This window comes from Ascaphus truei, chromosome 2 (assembly GCF_040206685.1).
Source record: "Ascaphus truei isolate aAscTru1 chromosome 2, aAscTru1.hap1, whole genome shotgun sequence".
Lineage (NCBI taxonomy): Eukaryota > Metazoa > Chordata > Amphibia > Anura > Ascaphidae > Ascaphus > Ascaphus truei.
Window position 1 is genome coordinate 197,347,666 of NC_134484.1, and position 22,057 is coordinate 197,369,722.

The following is a 22,057-nucleotide window of genomic DNA, read 5'->3' on the forward strand; positions in this document are numbered from 1 at the left end:
AAGTACAATAGAGCAGAGCTCTCTAACTACAAAGGGGCCATGTCAAAGAACATTTAGGAGTAGAAAGGCCACAAGTTTATTGCAATATCATTTAGATGCAGTGAAATAAGTATTAATGACACTATTTCAACATTTTGCAAGCATATCCAACATCTGTACTGTATTTACATTACCTTAGCTTACAATTGAGTTTTTGTGCAACATTGCATTTTGTTGCCTTAGCAGCTTGTATGAAATTGTTTTTTTTCATTTAGGAGCATATCTAATCTCATTTTGGTATGTTTGGTTGGTTACAACAGTTAATCGTTTAGAGCATCAATATTTTTGTTGATTGTCGAGGGAGGTTATTTGTGGAAACACCATTTATTGGAGACTACAAAGCATTGTGAAATACATTTGGTGGCCCCCTGCTTATCTAAATATATCAAACCATGTTCTAAATTCCAATGGATGAAAATTTAGGGAAAGAAGAGTGTTTATAATGTAATGTATAGTTGAGATGTATGAGGTCAAAGATACTGGGGATGAGTAAATAAGAGGCTTCATAGGTCTATCTATTCTAGAGTGTTTTAGTTTAACTATTTTTCTTTCTAAGCAAAACTAATGTTACATTACAAAACTGCACTTTTTGAAATTCTATTTGCACCTTTTAAGACATGTTCAACTGAAATTGCTTAAAGAAAGTAAAATAATTTCTGTGAATAACCTACTAGACATTGACACTTGGAAATTTGAAGTATGCCCCCCCCCCCCAAAAAAAAATGTAAAGTGCACTTTTTAATCCAGCAATGTCATTATCTTTCCTGTGGAATCTTCTAAATGTATCTTGCACCCTTCAGCTGCTTGACACTGTAACAGCAAAGAAAGCTATAAAGAAGAGTATTCTATAAATCTTGATAAACAGAATTTTTACTTTCAATCTGATTTTGTTGCACTGGCGACAAGCTAAGACTGGAATCAAATGTTACACATAGAGGAAAATTAAGATTGAAAATATTGATGCTCTGGTCTATTTTGGTAATGTAGAAAAAAAAACAGATCATGTATACAGTATATGTGAGAGGTCAGTTAAATATTTATGCACATTTGGTGGTTTAAAAAGGTCTGTGGTTTTTAGGTTTAATGTGAGCTTTTATTTTTGAAAATACGTTGCTATATTTTCATTTTTCCCTTTGGCTTGAAACATCCGTTCTATTTGAAATGTGCACTAAAAATGGAAACAAACACAGGCAGACTTGGTTTTACTCAGACGCCTAAGCAGCTTTGGTTACACCAATGTTACTATGCAGCTTTGTATAATTTCTTTTTAAAGAGAAATACAACAGCTTTTGGCACTACTGTACAACCATTCAAAGGTCCTGGTGGTAAAAGTCTCCCAAGGAATGCAATTTGTAATCAACTTCCAGAAGTCATATTTACTAGACTGCTTAAAATGTGACAACAGGAGCAGTGCATAATTTCTGGAAATTGATTGATTCGATATTTCTATGGTCTTTGTACAATTTCACATTTAGTAGAAAACAGATCTGTTCATTATGTTTTTGTTGTCGTGTGCCATTCTGCTGTGAAATGAAGGGGGGTGCGGGGGGGGGGGGGAGGGAAGAAGGGGTACGTGTGGGAGATCAGTGCCTTATAATTCAGATTGCTGGATTTTCATTAAAGCTATGTTTTAGCACTGTCTGAAGTAATTTTGCAGTGTTTATATGCACCTTATTGCCTTGTTGTCTTTATGCTGTTTACACAGCAACATTCCAATAGTTTCACATTTAAATCAGTAGTGAGTTCAGAATATGCATATAATAAGCACCTAATGCCTTCTTCAAAAATGCACAAAATTGTAAAAAAAAAAAAAAAACAATTTGAGCAATGCGTTTTATTTTTTTTTGTTTTGTTTCTTATTGTAATTTTGAACTAGCAGCTAATCCTGAAGCGTTTAAAGAGCAATAATGCTCATCATTTCTGCTGCATTAGTGTCAATTTAACACGTTGAAAAATGATTACACGTTCTACAACTAAATGTTCTTTGGACGTGTGAAATGTTGGATGACTTTTTAAATATCTTATTTGTGAACATTGCACTATTCTTTTGCTAATAAAGTAATTTGTGTTGGACAATTTTTTTTATTTTTTTGCACCAAAGGCTAAAATGTCTTGGTTCATTGTGGGTTCTATAGGCAGACTAATTCAAGCAGGCCTGTAACACTGGGCACACCAGCTAATTCCCAGATTGTTCTTGCTATAAATGCTGACATTCAGTTAACATTGCAATGACCTTCCTTCACAACAAACACAACACTGATATCAAAAGGATGCAAGGTTCAAGCACACCACTTAATGGTACAAGCAGCAAGTAATAGCAAACAGTGAGGGGTGCATACTCCTCTTCCCTGGGTAGAGAAATAGCTTCAATGTTTTCGCCATAGCAGTTGAACACGAGTAGGTGTGATTACAAGCCATGTTATGCCACCACTGTTTCAGTGATACATGCAAAAGGGCCCTTCTTGTTAACCAAAACGTTTGCATGAAATTGCTGGTAGATTTTCAAATCCTATGAATGCTTTTAATACAGAACAAACTGGAAAAACTAAAGCGGATGGTATACATTTGTTTTAGCATTCTGGGAAGATGTTATTACGTTGGTGGATGAAGTGGCTGCCATTTTCACCCAAAGGGAATAATGGTATTGTTCTCAAAATAAAATGTTTGTATTTTTAAAAAGTACCATTATTTTTTCTGTGTCCCTCTTCTACGTAAACAGAACTTTAAAATAATTGCACCACTCATACATGTAGATTTTAAAGAGAAATACTGTAATACACTAACATTGGAAGAGATTAGGGCCCATATTTACCAAGCGGTGCTCTGCCAAAAGGCACATTATAGCCTATTCAAATGAATGAGCGTGAAGGTGTTTCCAGCACCTGCAGTTGTCATGTGGCACAGCATAAGTAAAAGATGGGCTGTCATGTAAATGAGTACCTGAAGGTCAGACATTAATTACATATGAATTTATAAAGAAAATATACTTTAAATAAAGACATTAAATAGGCAATAACTAATAGTGTTGAGTACCCTACAGCAGAGGTGCGCAAACTGGGGGGCGATTTTGCAGAGAAAAGCAGTCGTAGCTGCAATTTCTCCTGCAGCAATTAGGTGGCGCTGTGCTGCACAGCTCATGCAGCACAGGCTTTGACTTCCTGAATGCTGTGTGATGAGGTGAGTGTGAAAGAGAGACATGGAGAGGTGGGAGACATTGGGGGGAGGGGCTAGAGACATATTGGGGGGAGGGGGATAGAGATATGGAGAGGTGGGAGACATTGGGGGGAGAGAAAGACATGGAGAGGTGGGAGACATATTGGGGGGAATGTGCGAGACACTGGGGGGGAAGGTGAAAGACACAATGGCGAGTGTGTGTGTTCTGGCACGGGAGGAAGTGGTTCTCTTTTCAGACCGATGACCTGCACACCCACTGGTAGCAGGGCCCTCCAGCACCTGGAGCAGCCAGAGCAGGCCCTCGCCTCATGATCACCTATCCCCAGGGAGTTCCAGCGGGACCAGGAAGAGATCAACGGAGCTCCCCCCCCCCCACCCCAGCTAAACGGAGGGATGAAGGTCAGGCAGAGATGGCAGAATTGAGGGGCTTGGGAGGAGTTTTTTTGGGGGGGAGGGGGGAGCTAAGGGTTATTCTTTGGGTCCGGGGAGTCACTTGGGAGTATTGATCAGCAGGGGAGATTCATCAGTACCCCCCTTGAGTTTGGTTATGGGGATCCCTGATCCCTGGGCAACATTTAAAACGGGAATAAATAATACATAAAACTGGTATGTAGGAGTGGATGACACTTTGGAAAGCAAATGGGAGAAGGAAAAAAGGGAGGGGGGGAGAGGGAAGGGAGGTAGCAAAGAGGTGCATGAATGCCCCCTCAAATGGATTGCCTTTGTGCACCAGAAAAATACATTACCAGATGCCAGCAAACAATAAAATAGTGATCCAATACGAGTATACTGCCTGCACGCAGACCTGCAGCCCAAGCGATTTGTGAACTTGGCTGCAGGAGATTGTAGACGCGTGGCAGAAGTGTCACAAAGCTGGTTTTCCCTCATTGGCTGAACCAGCTCACGTGCGCTGACGTCATGTGATTTTGATTACATAAGGTGGGGGGGCCCCGAGAAATTTCATGGATAAAAAGGGGGGCTCGTCTTAAAAAGTTTGCTCACCCCTGCGGCCTACAGTATATAGAGGTGTACAGTTTTTTCAGATGTTAAGTGATTGAAGAGCCAAACAATAGTTATAGTTATTTGTGACAAAAAGTAAGATGGTAGATTAGGTTTATTAATAAAGCAAGCATATATTCTCATTTCTGCTTTATTATACTATTCCAAACATACTGCAAAAACAAAAAGGTTTAAACATTTTTAGGACAACATTCATTAAGCTGTGATGGTGGCGATCGCTGGAAAACTGCAATGTGCACGGTCACAGCTTAATAAATAAGGTCTTTAATCTATACATTTATAACCTATCTGATACAATAGTGGAGGACACAGATGCAACAGAAGTTGCTGTCTAAGTCCAGAAAGTCTAGTAGCCGTAGATAGGTACAGGTGTAGGGGCTGCAGTGAGCACAGAAGGGCCGTCAATCCAGTAACAAATAATTGTCTGCACATTTCCTAATGTGACGGTTTTCCTGCCGGTTCAATAATCAATTTCTGCGTGGCATAAATCTGTCCGATGGTAACCTGGAAATCAAAGACAAGAGCAAACATGCTTACTGTTACATATTTCAAACACAGTACATGATCAAAACACTTCTGAAAGACTGTCTTTACATTTGCACTATAATACAATTCTTAGCGAAAACAAATAGTACATTTTAATTCTGCTTACATAGGCTATTTTTTGACAATGCAGTAGCTCAATGAAGAAAAACTGTTGTGATAAAGTTCACAATGTGTACATTACTTTGTGACCAGGACATACAGTACTTGAAAAGGAGAGGTAACTCAAAATATGTTACCAGGAAAAAAATACATTAATAAAATAATTTGATTATCTTAAGTAATAAACATTTTATTGGATCAATTAAAAAAAAATATATACATACACAGCTCAACCATGTTATAACGCGATCCGTTACAATGCGAATCGGCTTATAACGAGAAGCAAGCGTGGCTCCCAATTTTGGTTTTATGAATACGTTACAACCCGATTATTGGTATCTTAAATACTTTATTGTACAATACATACAATTGTACATTATTTCTAACGCAATGTGATTCTTTGGACCCCAAGCAGTGTTATAATAAGGGGGTTGAGCTGTGTGTGTGTGTATATTAATATAATTTTATGTACAGGCATACCCCGCTTTAAGGACACTCACTTTAAGTACACTCGCGAGTAATGACTTAGCGCCCAATAGGCAAACAGCAGCTCGTGCATGCGCCTGTCAGCACGTCCTGAACAGCAATACCGGTTCCCTACCTGTACCGAAGCTGTGCGCAAGCGGGGAGACTATAGAGCTTGTTACAAATGCCTTATTTACATCAGTTATGCACGTATATGACGATTGCAGTACAGTACATGCATCGATAAGTGGGAAAAGGTAGTGCTTCACTTTAAGTACATTTTCGCTTTACATACATGCTCCGGTCCCATTGCGTACGTTAATGCGGGGTATGCCTGTATACAAGCTTAAAATATTAACTGGTTAATCTGCTTAATTTTCTCAACTCCAATGTAGTCATATCACAGATACGGATCCGATACATATTAAGGCAGGTTAGTGTCATTTACAAACCCCAAATGTTAATGAAAGGATTTTATTCTCTGTATATTAAATCAGATTCTGCTTTTAGTTTTTTTTATTCAAAATTACCATTAGACTAAACATTCTGTACTTGCTTATGTTTATAAAATAACTAACAAGCACTCACATTTGGCCAGGTGCCACAAGTGAAAGGTCAATGTCTCAAAATTTTCATCGCAGTTCATTTACCAAAAACAAATACATGTCTGAATAGCACAGTTGTTATAACATTTACAGTGGCTGGCGACAAAGTGCCACAGCTCTTCCAGCAATTCGGATTTCAATATCTGCCGCTTTCAATGCAAAAGCTTGTTCTCCAACCATTATTTCACGAGAAATATTGAAACCTATTTCAATATTTCCTGCCTCCTGTAGTTGTTTGCTAGGACAATACAGTATATTTCTTCATCGACAATTGCTGGTCCTGGATTAACACTGAATATCTCGTAAATCAGCCTGTCAGTCTACTTTTACTTCAAGTTCCCCATTTTAAGGTTGATTCTCTTTAGATTGTTGGCCCTGTCTGTAAAGACTTGTTTAACTGTGGCTTTCCATCCCAACAGCAAGCCTAAAGTAAAAAGTTAATGAACACACATGACCAGACCCCTCATTCATTGTGCCAAAAATGTAACAATAGCCGTTCAGGCAGCTGTGCAATGCATTGGCACAGAAGCAGTCAAGTGTGCAGGTGATCTGCATTCAGGTAAGATTGGCTGACATAATTCACGCTTGCTTTGAGTAAAAAGCTGCCAATGTAAAATCGATATTAAACACTGGTGCAACCAAAATAGAGGCAAAGGTTGTACATCCAGCAGTTTTCTACCACATACTATACCAGTATTTGTCACCCGGGTTTCCTAGGAAGCCTTGAGTTCTGTGGGCATTCCTAACGAGTTCTCTGCAATTTTCAGGTAATTTGAAAATGGTCCCAAATACAGAAGAATTTACAATGCATCTGGGGTTCCTCAGAACAGTGTACAATATAATTATAGGGTTTCTTACATCCCACCACCAAAAAAATTAAAAAAAAAAACTGTTGCAAAAACTGTACCATGCACAATGCATACAAATTCAATTTCGTTCCACTAATAAAGTTTTTTTTTTTTGTTTTTTTTAATGAAATATTTACACACAAACCTGACTCCATACAAAAAAAGCCTAATCATCCATAAACAACTTAATGGTGGATCATAAAGGAAACTGAAGTTTCCCAAAGCAAAGTTTACAGATCTTCGTGTTGGCTTATGAAATCAGTCACTGTAAATAAATGCTACTAAATGAATGGGCTGTAAGCACCACTTAATAAATATGGGCCCAAGTCCCTTGACTTATCACAGATATAAAAACCGAATGTCTTGTGGCGACATCCTACAGAATATATTAATTGGAAATCCCTCCCTTTTCACATAAAGAGGAAGGAAGAGCAAACAGACAACAATACTTGGCCAATAAGAGATGGCACAGAACAAGTTTGAGACACAGTACTTGAGCAAGAAAGGGGTAAAAATGTGCCAAACAACATTTCCTTCCTAGTGATTTGTTAGGAATGGTGACTACTCTTAAAGCAGCAGTTCAAGCAATTTCCTACATGTGTGTTTTTTAATAACTCCGTTCTGTACTATGAGAAAATACTTGTAGCATTTAAAAAAAATAAAAAAATGTGTTAAAGACATTTTTAATGTTTCTAATGTAGGAAGCATTTCTAAAGTGACAAACCCCTTCCCCTTCTGACAGGCTCTGGCTCTTAAGCCCCACCCTCTCTCTAGCAGTGAACCAATTGTATCTAGTAACTGCCCAGTCAATCATATTTTAGGAACTACATTGCCCAAAATGCTGTGCAAGAACTGAATTAAATAACCCTGAACAAGCAATCTATTACAGGAGAAAGGACCGATCTGCAGCTTAGCTAATCACTTGTCAGTGTGCAGTTTGTATTGATGCACATATTGAATAGGGATTTTTTTTTATATATTTTAAAAACGGCAGCGTGAACTGCAGCTTTAAGTAACTGTTTGTGACAAAACATGTATACAGTACATTTTAGCCAGAGGCAAACTTTAAAAGGCTAGGTACAGTCATTCAACAAGTGACAGTGCAAATCAATATTTACAGGCTTAATTTGTATTACTTAATTGTGGTTAAAGTCTAGGTCTTAACACACAGTAGAACATGTTTATAAAAAAGTGCAGTATCACAGTCCCCAGGACTTGGGCAACATCATTAGGTGTAATGGGCGTGTGATTAACACACTGCTGAGTTCAGGATGCAGGTGCCCAAGTCTGTCATTTCTTGGACTTCATCTTCTTATCTCATATTCTACACATTGGATTGGAAGCTCATTGGGGCATATTCATTGTGATTTACAAAAAAGGAGGGTGGGGGGGGAGTTGCGTTTGCCTAACATTTACTTTTAAAAACCCAGCTGCCGGTCATATTCATTTAAGTTTTTATTTCAAATCGACTGCACATATTTCTACACACAAATGTGTTTGTGCTTTTCTTTTTGCCGAGTAGCCAGATTCATCTAACTAAAATATAACTAACAAGCCAAGATGTGCATGTGCCAGGTTAACTAATGAGTAAACCACTGTGGAAAAGAAATGAGAAAGACAGAACATCCAGTTTGTTTGGGAATATTTTGGCAACTGGACCATACAATCAAGACAACAAAGATCTCGTGTTAGCCAATGAAATGGTACCTGGAAACCAGCACTATATTGATGCCAGCAGAGCATATTTAAAAATCTACACCTCACATAAAGGGTACTAAGTGACATTAAAGGCTTGTGTAATACTCTGGTGGCCAGTGGTCTGCACTTAACACATTGGAAGGGGAGAGAACTCTCTTTACAGCAGACCACAGCTCCTGGCTGTGAGAACATACAGTTGCTATGGTAGCCACTGGACTTACAAGAAGGAGATCTGCATGTAGCCAGGAGGCTGCGGGAAAGGGAGGGGTGGTGCCAAGAGAGCATTTTGTTCTTATGGTAACCAGACATAGGCTTCCTTAAAGGGACATGTAAGTTGCCACAGGAGACTGCAGTCATATGCTGAAAAAGTTACAGCTTTCAAATAGTGTTAGTTGAAGAGAGAGCAGTCAGAGTGGTCACGAAGGCAGAGGAAGTAAAAGGAAGAGTAAGGGTGAGTCCCCAGTCAGCAATGTGGCACGCGTGCCTGGCAGGGGGCGGTGCGTGCAGAGCGCTGCACCGCGATCTGCGGTCTGGGGGAGAGAGGGAGAGTTTGCGATGGGAGGGGGCGTGGCAGTGGGTTTGCAGGGGCGAGGCCATGACCTCACGCAGCTGGTTTCGCCCTCATTGGCAGAACCGCAGGCGGGGGCGTGGCCACGCCTCTGTTGCAAACGATGAGTTTAAATTTCCCTGCCTGCCTGAAAACCTGTCATGCACCGATGGGGAAATGTGCGCGACAGGGTACTAACTGGGACCGGCCCGACTGGGGGGGCGGAGCTTGAACGCACAGCGCACGCCTCGACTGGAAAGAAAAGTACTATGAAAGATGTGAGAGAAAGGGCTAAGGAAAGCATAGAGCTCAGAAGGAAGCAGGAGGATAGAAGCAGAGAACTAAAAAGTGTATGACAGTGAAGAGTTACTGGAATAAAAACAGAGGATAGAAAGCAAATAACAATAAAGCAAAGTTACCAGTCAATGGGTGAAAAGTCCTAAGTGAGACCACCAGAAACTATACCACACCTGCCTAAACTAGTCCATAACTAAATATCTTACACGAGAATCAGTAGGAAACATGCAACAGTTCTCTATGTACATTTAGTGATTGTCCTGGAAAGGACATCACCATCCTTACAAGTAAAGCCTGGCAAGGTGTATGGCTATTTGGGCCCATATTTACTAAGCGGTGCTATTCCATATGGCACCTTACAGTATTTTCAAGAGAATTGGGCTGTAAAGTGTTTTCCAACACTGGAAGCGGTTTTATCGAAAAGCACTGCTTAGTAAATATGGGCCCTGGTCTTCTAATCTGTTCTTACAGTATAGGTGATATAACTCTCCCACAGAGAGGCTGATCATCTCAAGTATTGGATCTTTGGGGGATTGTCTCAAGATATGTGGACTTTTTCCCTACAGCCTTAGGTGCAGAGTTTAAATTCATATCTAAAGAATACAGGCCATCTTCTCAATACATTAGAACATTTTAAAATGGTGCAAAAACTACTTGTGGGTACTTTGGCTGAAACTTTGTTATATGCAAATGTAGTGCACTTTCCCCCACCCCCTGGGAGATATGACGGCTACCGTGTATGTGGTGCGTTATCTGCGGCTCACAGGAGGCCTGGGCCTCTGCTGCTTGGAGCCTGGGGTGTGCCTGATACGTCGAGTGACAGCGCCTCCACCTGTACGAGATCCTACTATGTGGGATAACCCCGTTACAGGACCCCATGCAATAATACACACACGGATAATAACAGTTTACTGCTTGCATGAAAAGAGTAACCATAAACAGTCCCCACCAATTAGGTCACGCACAGCTGTACCCTCACCGTGCCCTCCACACCGGGTAAATAGTCCCCAAAGTACTGAGGGGCCCTTGGGCACCTAACCACCCTAGTGTCCGCAAATAGCAATTCACCCAATGTGTGAGACAGCGCTGCCCCACTAATGTGTGTACAGTTGGTGCACTTGTCGAGGTGAGGTACCTCCCCAGTGCTCCAAAACCCGGTACCACCACAACAGGAGGATAGGATCCACCGATCCAGCGACAGTTGTGGTCAGCGACGAGTCGGCCTCCGCATTGGGTGGTGTCTAGCTGGAGGGCCCCACACTGAAGTGAGTCTCTCACATGTAGCTGATGGTCTGCTCTCATATGTAGCTGATGGTCTGATCCCAGACGACAAGAGGCCAGGATGTGTCCCTCACACTGGTACTACAGGGGCGGTGTCTCTAACTGATGGGCGTGTCCCTGCAGCAACCACAAGCTGAGGTGTCGGGCCTAAGGGGGTCTCTGGCTAGTACAGGGGGCACTGACATCCTGCACATGCACACCCTACCCTTCTGGTGCCCCAGCTCCAACTGGCGTGCTCCAAGAGCACAAATAGTATCTATATCTCTGCTGCAGGGAATCTCAGTGCCCTATTGGCAGCCCTGGTCCATGTGATGCTTCAGCCCTATGGCCTTCTGGGAGCTGTAGTCCTCCTGCAAGGTTCCTTGGCAATGGTCGCCGCTCTCCTGCTCTCTGCGCATGCACTGCGAATGTGCTGCCACATCTATCATGGCAGCGCCCTGCTACGGGAGCCGCCGCGGACCGACGGCGACCCGCTCGCCTTCCCTAACCGCCCGCAGGCTCTTGCATCTCTCCCCACATTCCCCCCAGCCTCCACTGCCAGTCGCAGCTGCAGCAGGAGGTAGGGGACAACCGGGGGACCAGGGGGGACCCAGGCTGGACAAATATCAGTCATGATTGTGGTATGACCTGTTTAACATTACCTGATGCACTCAAATTTATCTATTGCACTAAATACATTTATTTTAGATTCTACACATTTTGTAACATGATTATTTTTTGTTTGATTACACTTTTTACTTACAGACACGGGGTATGGCAATGGGGACGTCCTTTGCTCCTTCATATGCTTATTTATGGGTTGCTGATATTCAATTTATATTTTTGATGAGTTTTTTTTTTTAGCAAACGATACTTTGAGGACTTGACTATTATTTGGAATTGGGATAAACGCACACTTTCTCATTTTATAGATTATTTGACCGATAACACATTGAATTTATGTTTCACTCATGAATATCATTTATCTCATACATTAATTACATTTTTTTTTAAATAGTTATATTAATAGTAATATTCACACAACACTTTCCTAAGGGCAAACAGTAGTCACCCAAAGCCATTGTTGAGAGGAATACAAGAAAGGTCAGTTCCTAATGCTTTGACATAATTGTTCCAGTGGTTTTGGATTTCTGGAACAGTCCAAGGATCTTGAAAAAAGATTTCTGTAAAGGAGTTATATACCCACAGGTAGTGAAAAGGCCTTCACGAATGCCTCTACAACGGATTGATCAACTCAATTTAAAAATGTGAATGACAATAATATTTTAAAAAATTAAGTCAGTAAAGAGTAAAAATATTAAAAATGTAGATGTATTTAGTACAAATCATGATGTTAATATCCCTATGTTCATCCTCCAATATAGCAGACAAGCAAAGCCATTGTAGCAAAACATTGGAATGTTTTACCTTTAGATTCAGCTCTTGAACTGTTTACTTTAAATGGTCCAAAATTTGTTTAAAAATAAAAAAAAAAAAGCCAAAAACTATAGCTACTTATGTATCTCCAAGTTTATATACTTCTCATGAAACCCCCCGAATTATCCTTTAGATGTGGGAACTGTAAAATATGTCCCCTAATGAGACCTACAAATGTGTTTTCACCTAAAAATGTATGAAAAATGTCACACACTACCTTTATTAATTGCATTACAAGTTTTGTTATTTATCTTTTGAAATGTGGTTTTGGTAAAAGTTATGCAGGTAGAACCATACAACCTTTAAAGATTAGGATAATGGAACATGTAAGGCTTATCAGAAATGCCAATACCGAACATCTGGTTTCTTAGCATTTTATTAGGTGGAAGGTGTATATCTGTATATGTACTGGGGGTGTGGGGGTGTATTTTTTATATGTATTGAGGGTGGGGGTGTATTTTTTATATGTATTGGGGGTGGGGGATATATTTTTTATATGTATTGGGGGATGGGGGTATTTCTTATATGTATGGTGGGGGTATTTTGTATATGTATTGGGGGGTGGGGGTATTTTGTATATGTATTGGGGGGGTGGGGGTATATTTTATATAAAAAGTATGGCGTTATAGACAGCACATGGAGGTATAACTGGCACACATCTTACTTGTTAAGCCAAAGTCATCTGCCGGTGCTCACAGAGTCAGGGAATGTCCTGCAGGTCCCATACATATACCCGATAAGGAAGATGATCCTGGCACTCGGGCTTTGCAAAAAGGTCATTTATTACAGCCAAAAAATCAACGTTTCGACTGCCACGCAGTCTTTATCAAGGTGAGGGCTGACGTGCACAAAAAACAAACATATTTATACCCCTTATAGACAGCAATCCAGTAAAGAGAAAATGGAAAACAACATATGTAAGGTGCAGGGGAACAAAGGGAGGGGCCCTGAGCCTTCCCAGTACTAATACAGGAAAAAGGTAGGTGTTCCCAGCACTCAATAAAAACAGGAAATAATAATGCAACACTAAGTTGTATCACAAAAGTGAGAATTTATATACATAGACAGATACAGCATGAATACACATATCTAGATAAAATATTATACCAATAAATGTAAGCCTAACTGGCACCTGGGGGAGGGAGGTGAATGGTTCAAAGGGGAAACAAAACAGGGAGGGTGGTAAAGAACAAAGGGACAACAATAGCCAAAATGGGCAATATAGGGAGTTGATGTTGTGGAAAAAAAGAGGGGCAACGTTTTGGGGCTGAATGCCCCTTCCTCAGGTCTGTTCCCACAGCCCCTCTCAAGAGGGACACGTGGTACTTCCCTTTGACCCAAACAACAAAGGACTCCCTCCGTAAAAATAGGGAAACTGCACTGAAGTGATCTAATAGATTCTAACGAGCATAGCAATCACTGTAACAGGGAACACCCCAATTAAACCAGTGTGAGGATTGGACTTGGGTCTTGCCTTCGTGACGCGCCCCGCACAAAGATCACGTGCAAGCGCCGCACCTACCAGGATCGGGATTCGCCCCGACCCCCGCGCCGCGGTCTGACTTCACGGTGGACATTCCTAGCACTGATAGGACTACACACCGGCACCGCACTAACACAGGAACGCAAGGTGTTAATACCACCAGCTACTCCACATCTGCGATACACCCGCCCCTGCCTATCAGTGGACAGCCTATGTCTAATGATTCATTGCTCACAGTCTGGTGCTGCTCTCTCATTGGATATCTGATCCTTATATGCTCAGCCTTGCCTTAAGCAAATTGTCTGAGCATAAACTTCTGTTTGTGTATCTTGTGTTTGCCTCAAGCATCCTGCTGCCCTGCTGTATTCTTGTCTTGCTTCTATGTGCCTTGACCCCAGCTTTTACTTGGACTCCTGCCTTCTCTGACCCCTAGACCTCGGCCTGCTTTAGGACTCCCACCATCTCTCCTCCTTGACCCGGGCTGCGGATAACGACTATTCTACCTTCTCCAATCCCAGACCACGGCGAGTATCACAACCACCGTGTCCTCTCCTATCCTGACTCGGTTACACGACCTATACCCTGCACTCCGGATGCAGTTACGCGGTTCTTGGTCGGTAGCCTTAGCCTCGCGGTCCTGTCCTGTTTGTGATGAGCACCCGTTACAACCAGATAGTATGAATAGCCTAGGAGGGAGATCAAAAGAAGGCTTCGTTGTAAATGATAATCCTCTAAGCAGAAGGTATAGTCCAAGTAACCAGTTAATGGGTATAGTCAGTCTAATACCACAAGTAAGCTTTGCCTCATTAATGAAAAAACACACAAACGCCATACGTTACAGGAGCAGAGTTGTCAGTCTTTCTTGAGCAGCTGCCAGCAAATGTGTATATTTTATATGTATTGTGGGGTTGTGGGGGGTGTATTTTTTCTTGTATTTTATATATATATATATATATATATATATATATATATATATATATATATATATATAAAATACAAGAAAAAAGACTGCGCCTATCAGTATGATATTACTGAATATATGTAAATGATAATTCAAGCCCCTACCATGCGGGCTAATAATAAAAACTATGATGTGACAACCACAAAAGAGAGGATATAATGTGTCCTAATAATGTGCATTAATAAAGTATTGCTAGTGTATATAAATAAATATTTATAATGTGTATTTTGTGACCATGTGAATAAACAATGTAATCACCAAATATATATATAACTGGATATTAATTGTATATAGGTAATTGCAGACTTTTGGGATAAACTATAGGTTATATGTAATAGCTATTGAGTAAATAAACAATGAGTAAGTCCAAAAAACCCGTAAAGAATATTGTCCAAAAGATAAAAATCCCAAGATGGATGGTGACACTATGCAGGATACTGGCAGCCTTCTGTATGGAACCAACGAAATTCCCAGCAATCTGTACAAAAACGACAAAAGAAAGCGCCCGATCCTAGTGCAACATGTCTAAAATAACATTTAATAATCCCAAAAAAAGTCCAATAGTATAAAACTCACAAACAACAAAGAAATAAGAGCGTTTTATGAGATAATACTCATGCACCAGTACTGGAACTCTGCTCCCCTGCTCACACGCCTCTTGGTGACATCCGATCAAACCCCTCTGAGCCTCCGTCAGCAGGAACTCAGGGAGCAGCACAGCCACTGTTAGCGTCCTCCAGGAACAATCCTTGTGTTCATTAGTTCCGGGCAGGGCTGGATATGGCAGGGAGCTCTACAGAGGCAGCTGTCAGAGTCCAGTAAACCGAGTGGTATGGTGTGACGCGCTCTTACTAGCAGCACAATACTCACCCTACGCGTTTCTTCACATTTAGTGATTTCATCAGGGGATGATGAAATCACTTAATGTGAAGAAATGCGTAGGGTGAGCATTGTGCTGCTAGTAAGAGCGCGTCACACAATACCACTCGGTTTACTGGACTCTAAGACGCTGACGGTGGGGAGAGAAATACAGGGGAAGAGGGGGAAGTAGAGGGGTCTCGTGAGGTTTTTTTGACTCCTTTTTGGACAGAGGAGGCCATCGTATCAACCCTTCAGCAGTGGAATTTGCTGACGTCAAAGGGACATCTGCTGGTGACAGGAGCAGATGGTGAAAGCTGTATGTGGATGCATACACAGGACAGGAGAGAGTACCTGACGAGACCGGAGTAGGGTTGGAATGCGCCCCAAGTCACTCCCTGCATGCTACCTTTGGGGAGATTGTGAGTTATACTGTATCCCCTTTGTGTTGTCTGTTGCTAGGAGTAAAAAAACGTTATTGATCCAGCATTGTGTATCTGTTTCTTCCCACATGTATCTACTAAAGGAGGTCTGATTCATGAGGTCCCGGTTCAACAGACAAATATAGAACATTCATTAGCAGTGTGGAATCATCCATTTATTTGCACTTCATCACAATGATCAGTTTGCGCCGTGAACACTGATTGTTTTCATTATATGGAGTCCGACCCACTTTATAATGCTTAGTGTTGAAGCGAATTTCCCCATCAAGGTCAGTCTTTTGCCGAGACATGACTTGACCTTCAGAGGCTCGTTATATACTGTGTGCGGCCGCGCGCACGCGCGCGTGTGCCTGTGCGAAGGCGCGTGTACGAGCCGCACACTTTTTGTGCGTATACTGTGCGCGAGTGAAGTGTGTATGTGTATGTGTGTATGTATGTGTGTGTGTGTATATATGTGTGTGTATGTATGTATGTATGTGTGTGTGTTTATATAAGTTTTGAAATAAATGAATACTTTAATAATTTTTTTAATAACATTGTACACACACACACACACACACATTTCAGCGGCGGTAGCGGCCCAAATTCTTTATTTTCTCCATCTTCCCCCGTCGGCCGGTTCCACGCTCCCTGCCGTGCGCGTGCGGCACCATTATAGAATGGCTGACTAACCTCAGCCAACTAAAACTGCCGCGCACGCAGTATAGAACCAGCCTTAGCTTTGTGGCTTATATTGTCAATTGCTTCATTCTGCTGTGAGTTAGACAGGCCCTTCTTGTTCCATTTGGAATATGACTCGCGGGAACGTTAGGGCCAAGATGGAATTAAGTAACTCTTGTGGGAGTTATTATTCAGGAACACAATCATTTTCTGCGTATGCTGTATCAGAATATATATCTGCTGAGATTTTATCAGCCGCTCTAGATAAGGATAGATCTGAATTCGGTGACTAATGGGAGATATCGCCAAGCCGAATGGTAGATGGTATATCGTTAATGCCTTCAGTTACCTGCAAATCTCAAATATTTTTGGTGATCTTGCGCACTTGGTATGTGCAGTTATGCATTCTTTTAATCTATTGAAAATAACTAAATATTGGGCTTGACTTTTTGAATCACGTTGTTCAAGACTTTTACTTTACGGAGGAAATTGGACTTCAGGATCGCAAACTGATTCTGTCGAGGCTTTTGTACAGATTTCAGTTGTCCTTTTTGGGTTGTGCCCATAGAGTAGCGAGTTGACGTACTCTTCCTATGACCGTATACTGCAGGGCTATCCTCGATTAATGCGAACTTGCCTCTACCAAAAAATCCTCCTCATTAGGGCCACAAAAAAAGTTTACTTTGTCCCCCTCTCGATATTTGTTGTTGAGCCAAAGGCCTTTCCGATTGGTAGAATTTTTGCTTCTCTATAAGGCAGTCTGTCTTGCTGAGGCATGAAGGTTATTCTGACAGCGCTTTCCAAAGCCTCTTCCAGATTTCCTAGCAACATTCCTATGGCTCTGAAAAATGGCTCTGTTGCTTTTATGAGCTTACAAGTGAGACCCGCTGCCAGAAACGATTTCTATCAGGACACTCCATCCTTCAATCCAATGTGTCATGAACCGCCACTGCATCTTCCACTAGTAATGTGGTCTTTCCTGCAATATGGGTGATTGCAGCATCCACCTTCAAGGAATTTTCCTACCTTTTGCTTTCTTTGTGAAAATATGGGATACATCTTGGAAAGCATCTCTGGGTGCCCAAGTTCTCATCAGGCTGAGTCCATTCATTCGCCATGGCACGGCAGACTCCTCAGACGAAGATGCGCCTCCCCTATCCAGGCTTGTTTGGGGCCTTGATCTCTTCTGGATCTGTTTAGCCCTAATGTTGAGAGAACGTATTCTTCATCCAGGATAGGACAGTACAAATCTCGTCACTGTCCCTGGTCGCACTTAAGCACACTTCGCACAATTGTTTTGCTTCGAGCACTGACTTACTAGAAGCCGCCCATATCCTGGTTTACTGCAAGATGCCCATATCCTGGCTGAATGCAGGCTGCACATATCCTGTCTTATTAGCCAGAGGTTCTGCATCAAAGATAAACCATTCAGAAAACAAGCTTCACTCCATTGCTAGTCACTCTCTTTGTAATACAATCATTTTACTACCTATGGACTCACCTAAAAGTTTTGGGTAGCAACCCTTTGCTTTATTCAGCTTCTATAATCATTCTGAGCGAAATAGCAATCTCCTTGGTCTTTAGAAACGCTTCAGGCAGATCAGGCACCATTTGATGCTATTGCCCCATTAAGGCTAAGGTTGGGTCCACATGGTGCCATCGCACATGTGACATCAGAGCATCAGTGCGGCTTTAGGCTGCGTCCATGGAAGGACAAGCAGCGCTCAGCCATGCGGACGCTCCGCGCTGAGCCCCGGCATCCTCAATGATGATGTCTTTAGAGGGGGCTCACGCGAGCGTCCGCAGGCGTGCTGAGGAGTTGGATTTTTCAGCCGACAGCCAAAGCTGTTTTTTAGCGCGCTGTCGGCTGAAAACCTCCAATCATAGCACAGCAGCGTCAACGTCATGGCACCGTGACGTCGACGTCGGTGCGTCGTGGGCTATTGGCCCAACGATGTCACTGCCCCGCCTCCCGATCGCGCACGCTGGCTCGCCTGCATGTGCATGAAATCGCACAGGCTTCAGCAGGCCTCAGCGTCAGCGCGGTTCAGCATTGCTCCCCCCTCTATGGACGCAGCCTTAGGGGATGAGAAGGCACGCATGTGCACTCTGTTTCTCTGCTTCCCGCTCACAGAGGGATCTAGCGTGTCTTACATCAGACACGTGCTCCAGTCTGCCTGTGTTCCCAGGTGCTTCTGCAGTGTTCTGCCCGGTCGCAGGGCCTACGGCTGACCACTCCAGACGGCGCTTCTGCCGGAGAGAGGCCGACGACCCACCAGATTGAACTGCACTAACACAGTACTGGTGAGTCCCAATTTAACAAAATAACAAAGACTATCTGCTAGGACAGGAGAATGGAGAGACCATGCAGAAGAGTTTCCTGTCCTACTTATGCTGAGGGAGGAGCTAATCCCAATTCGTACCCACTGCAATGTGGGGAACAGGAAAAGCGCTATAGCTAAGTACCCCGCTCTCTGGACCAATAGAGCTATTCGCCCATATACATGCACTTTTGTTCATGGAATACAGACGCTGATTACCCAAAGTTTGCATTAGAGGGAGCTGCGGTCACTGGGACCATGGAGATCATGGCTAGATCGCAGCTATCCTACTGCTTTATATCCTGGCATGCGTTTTTATTGATAATAATCGCATGAATAACAAACTGAGTATCAGTATGGATGAAGGTTGGAATGGTATGGAAGGTATGGAACGGTTTGCTTTATAAGAAAAGAATAACTTTGAAAAGGGAACATTTATATACATTTGCATCAAGAGTATATATTTGATGATTATTACCAACCCTTTATTTGAGCATCATTACTTGTTGTTCGAGTAGTTTAGAGCAAGAGCACAGGGTCATTACACCACCCCCCCCCTTCCTATTTACTAGAACTGCCACCACACTTGCACGTATCACCAAGGTAGAACTGTGATGAAACCTCACCCCACCTCCTATTAAATCAAATATGTTGCAACAAAGTGACGCTCTGTATGACTATGCACAGAAAAGTCTAAAGCTCAATACAGTATATTGAATCTTTCCCAATATTTACTGGTGATGACCCTGTTGCTTGTCCCTACTAAAAACGGTTGTGGAAACTTTTTTGTAGGTGGCTCCTTTTTCCCATGCATGGAGGATCCGCTTAGTGGTAAGAACACTGCATATGAAGATGGTGAACTCCGTCCCAGTCCCGGTGCGATCTTGGGCAACTAACTTTATGGCTTAATAAAGGTTTTACTTTTCCTAGCACTACATACTTCAGCTCATGTGAAGCATATTTACAGAACCTCTAGTGAACCCAATACAACCTATTCCACCTTACAGGAAAACCCCACTTTGATGCCTAGTTGAAAAAGTTTTGACTATTGTGTTGACAAGGTGAGAAACTCAGTATTTGGATTTGTGCTGCACAGAATAATATATTTCCAGAAAGGAAACAATGATTGTTGGTTTGTTAGAATAAAGAAGGAGTAATAGGCGCACACTAATGCTGAAAGAATCACAAATACATTGCACTAATTAAGTACAGTAAAGTAGTTATCTACAGGCAGATAATCAAGTTAAAGGTGCATCACATGGATTATCAAATAAACAATGCCTTGTGATGGAAAAATAGGGCATACAAATTGAACTTTGGACATTTTTGAAGCTGCTACATGTGAAGCGCGAGAGGTTGTGATGCCAGAGCGCGGCTGGGCCGGGGCTCGATCGCAACCAAGAAACCGGCAAGCTGCCCAGGGGGGATTAACTCAGTGGGGGTCTCTGCTTCTAGCCAGCCAGCAGCCTGTAATAACCACACACACACACATATATATATAATAGGGACCACATAGTATCCACACACACTTTTAGTTGTGCTACAAACTCTCACATTTCCACACCATTTATATCCCCTCTCACTCCACACACACCTTGTGTAGAGCACTGTATATACTGTGGGCTCTCCATTCATTTTTATTCACACTGATACACATACACACTCTTTCTTCACTTGCTTTCAGTTACCCTTTGACACCTCCAGCCATAAATCTCATCCACACGGGGGAAGGACCAGCACAGATAACATTCCAAGAGACACTGTTTTTAAGTAATCCTTGCTTCATTCATTGTAACATCGCAGGAAGAAGAGATCAGTGTATCTCGAAAGCTCGCACAAATAAAAGCATTTCGTTAGCCACAGAACGGTATCATCTATTTATTTTTTGATTATTGAAGCTCGGCTAACACGGTACTGATACATATATATATATATATATATATATATATATATATATATATATATATATATATATACAGTGTTCGACAAATCCATTCACCTACAGGCCCGTGGCGACTGGATTTTACCCCGTGGCGACCTCCTTATGGCCGCCCAAGCAGGGCGGGACTAGGTGGCGAGTAGTTTTTTTGGTTCGGCGAGTAGATTTTTGGGTGATTTGTCAACCACTGTATATATATATATACAGTGCTCGACAAATACGGTCGCCAGGTCGCCAGGGCCAACAAGATTTGGCCTCCTGGCGACTCAGCCTCATGGCCGCGCAGCGCACGCGGTTCTATGCTTGTTTAAAAAAATAAAATAAAAAAAAAAACATTTTTTTTCAAAATCCTTCTTCCTGATTGGTTTGACGGGACTTGGCGCGATGCAAGGTTTTTTTTTTTTTGCCAGCTACAGGCTCTATATAAGCCCACGCACACGAATCATCCTTCCTTTTGTATTCTGCTTGAAGGTTAGTACACCGTTGCCACAGTACACCATTGCCTCACTGACCCCCCCTCCCATCCTCCCCAGCCCGGCATCGATCACAATCAGGAGCCCACGCACCCAAGCAGCATCACTGACCCCCCCCCCCTCCCGACCCCCCAGCCCGGCATCAATCACAATCAGGAGCCCACGCACCCAAGCAGCATCACTGACCCCCCCCCCCTCCCGACCCCCCAGCCCGGCATCGATCACAATCAGGAGCCCACACACCCAAGCAGCATCACTACCCCCCCCCCCCTCCCAGCCCGGCATCGATCCCAATCAGGAGCCCACGCACCCACGCACCATCACTGACCCCCCCCACTCCCTCCTTGTGTCCAACGGATGCTGTGTCTGTGTGTGTGTGCTATGCTGGGTCTGTGTGACATGCTGGGTGTGTGTGTGTGTGTGACATGCTGGGTGTGTGTGTGTGTGTGCTGAGCGCCTGGGCTGGCTGGTTTGCTCTATATGAGCAGGAGCAGTGACGTCCTCAATCCTTTCCAGGGCTTTTTATAGAGGAAGTAAGTGCTCCCCCTGCCTCATGCATTACCATCTCCACAGCCCGCCCGACCCCCCCTCCCTCCTTGTGTCCAAAGGATGCTGTGTCTTTCTGTCTTTATGTGTGTGCTATGCTGGGTCTGTGTGTGTGCTATGCTGGGTCTGTGTGTGTGACATGCTGGATGTGTGTGTGTGTGTGTGTGTGTGTGTGTGAGTGACATGCTGGATTTGTGTGTGTCTGTGTGTGTGACATGCTGGATGTGTGTGTGTGTGTGTGTGTGTGAGAGAGACATGCTGTGTGTGTGTGTGTGTGTGACCTATGCTGGGTCTGTGTTTGAAGCGCCTGGGATGGCTGGTTTGCTCTATATGAGCAG

At 42.7% G+C, this 22,057-nt stretch overlaps 1 protein-coding gene across 1 annotated transcript in view; it reads right to left on the reverse strand.

Moving 5' to 3' along the window:
- Positions 1–4,309: 4,309 nt before the first annotated feature.
- The window catches only part of LYRM4 (LYR motif containing 4), a 189,232-nt gene continuing 171,484 nt past the window's right edge, over positions 4,310–22,057 (reverse strand). Inside the window, exon 4 of the mRNA XM_075585795.1 lies at positions 4,310–4,737. Within this exon, the coding sequence (XP_075441910.1) occupies positions 4,669–4,737 (69 nt within the window). The 3' untranslated portion in view covers positions 4,310–4,668. The remainder of the gene's footprint in view (positions 4,738–22,057) is intronic.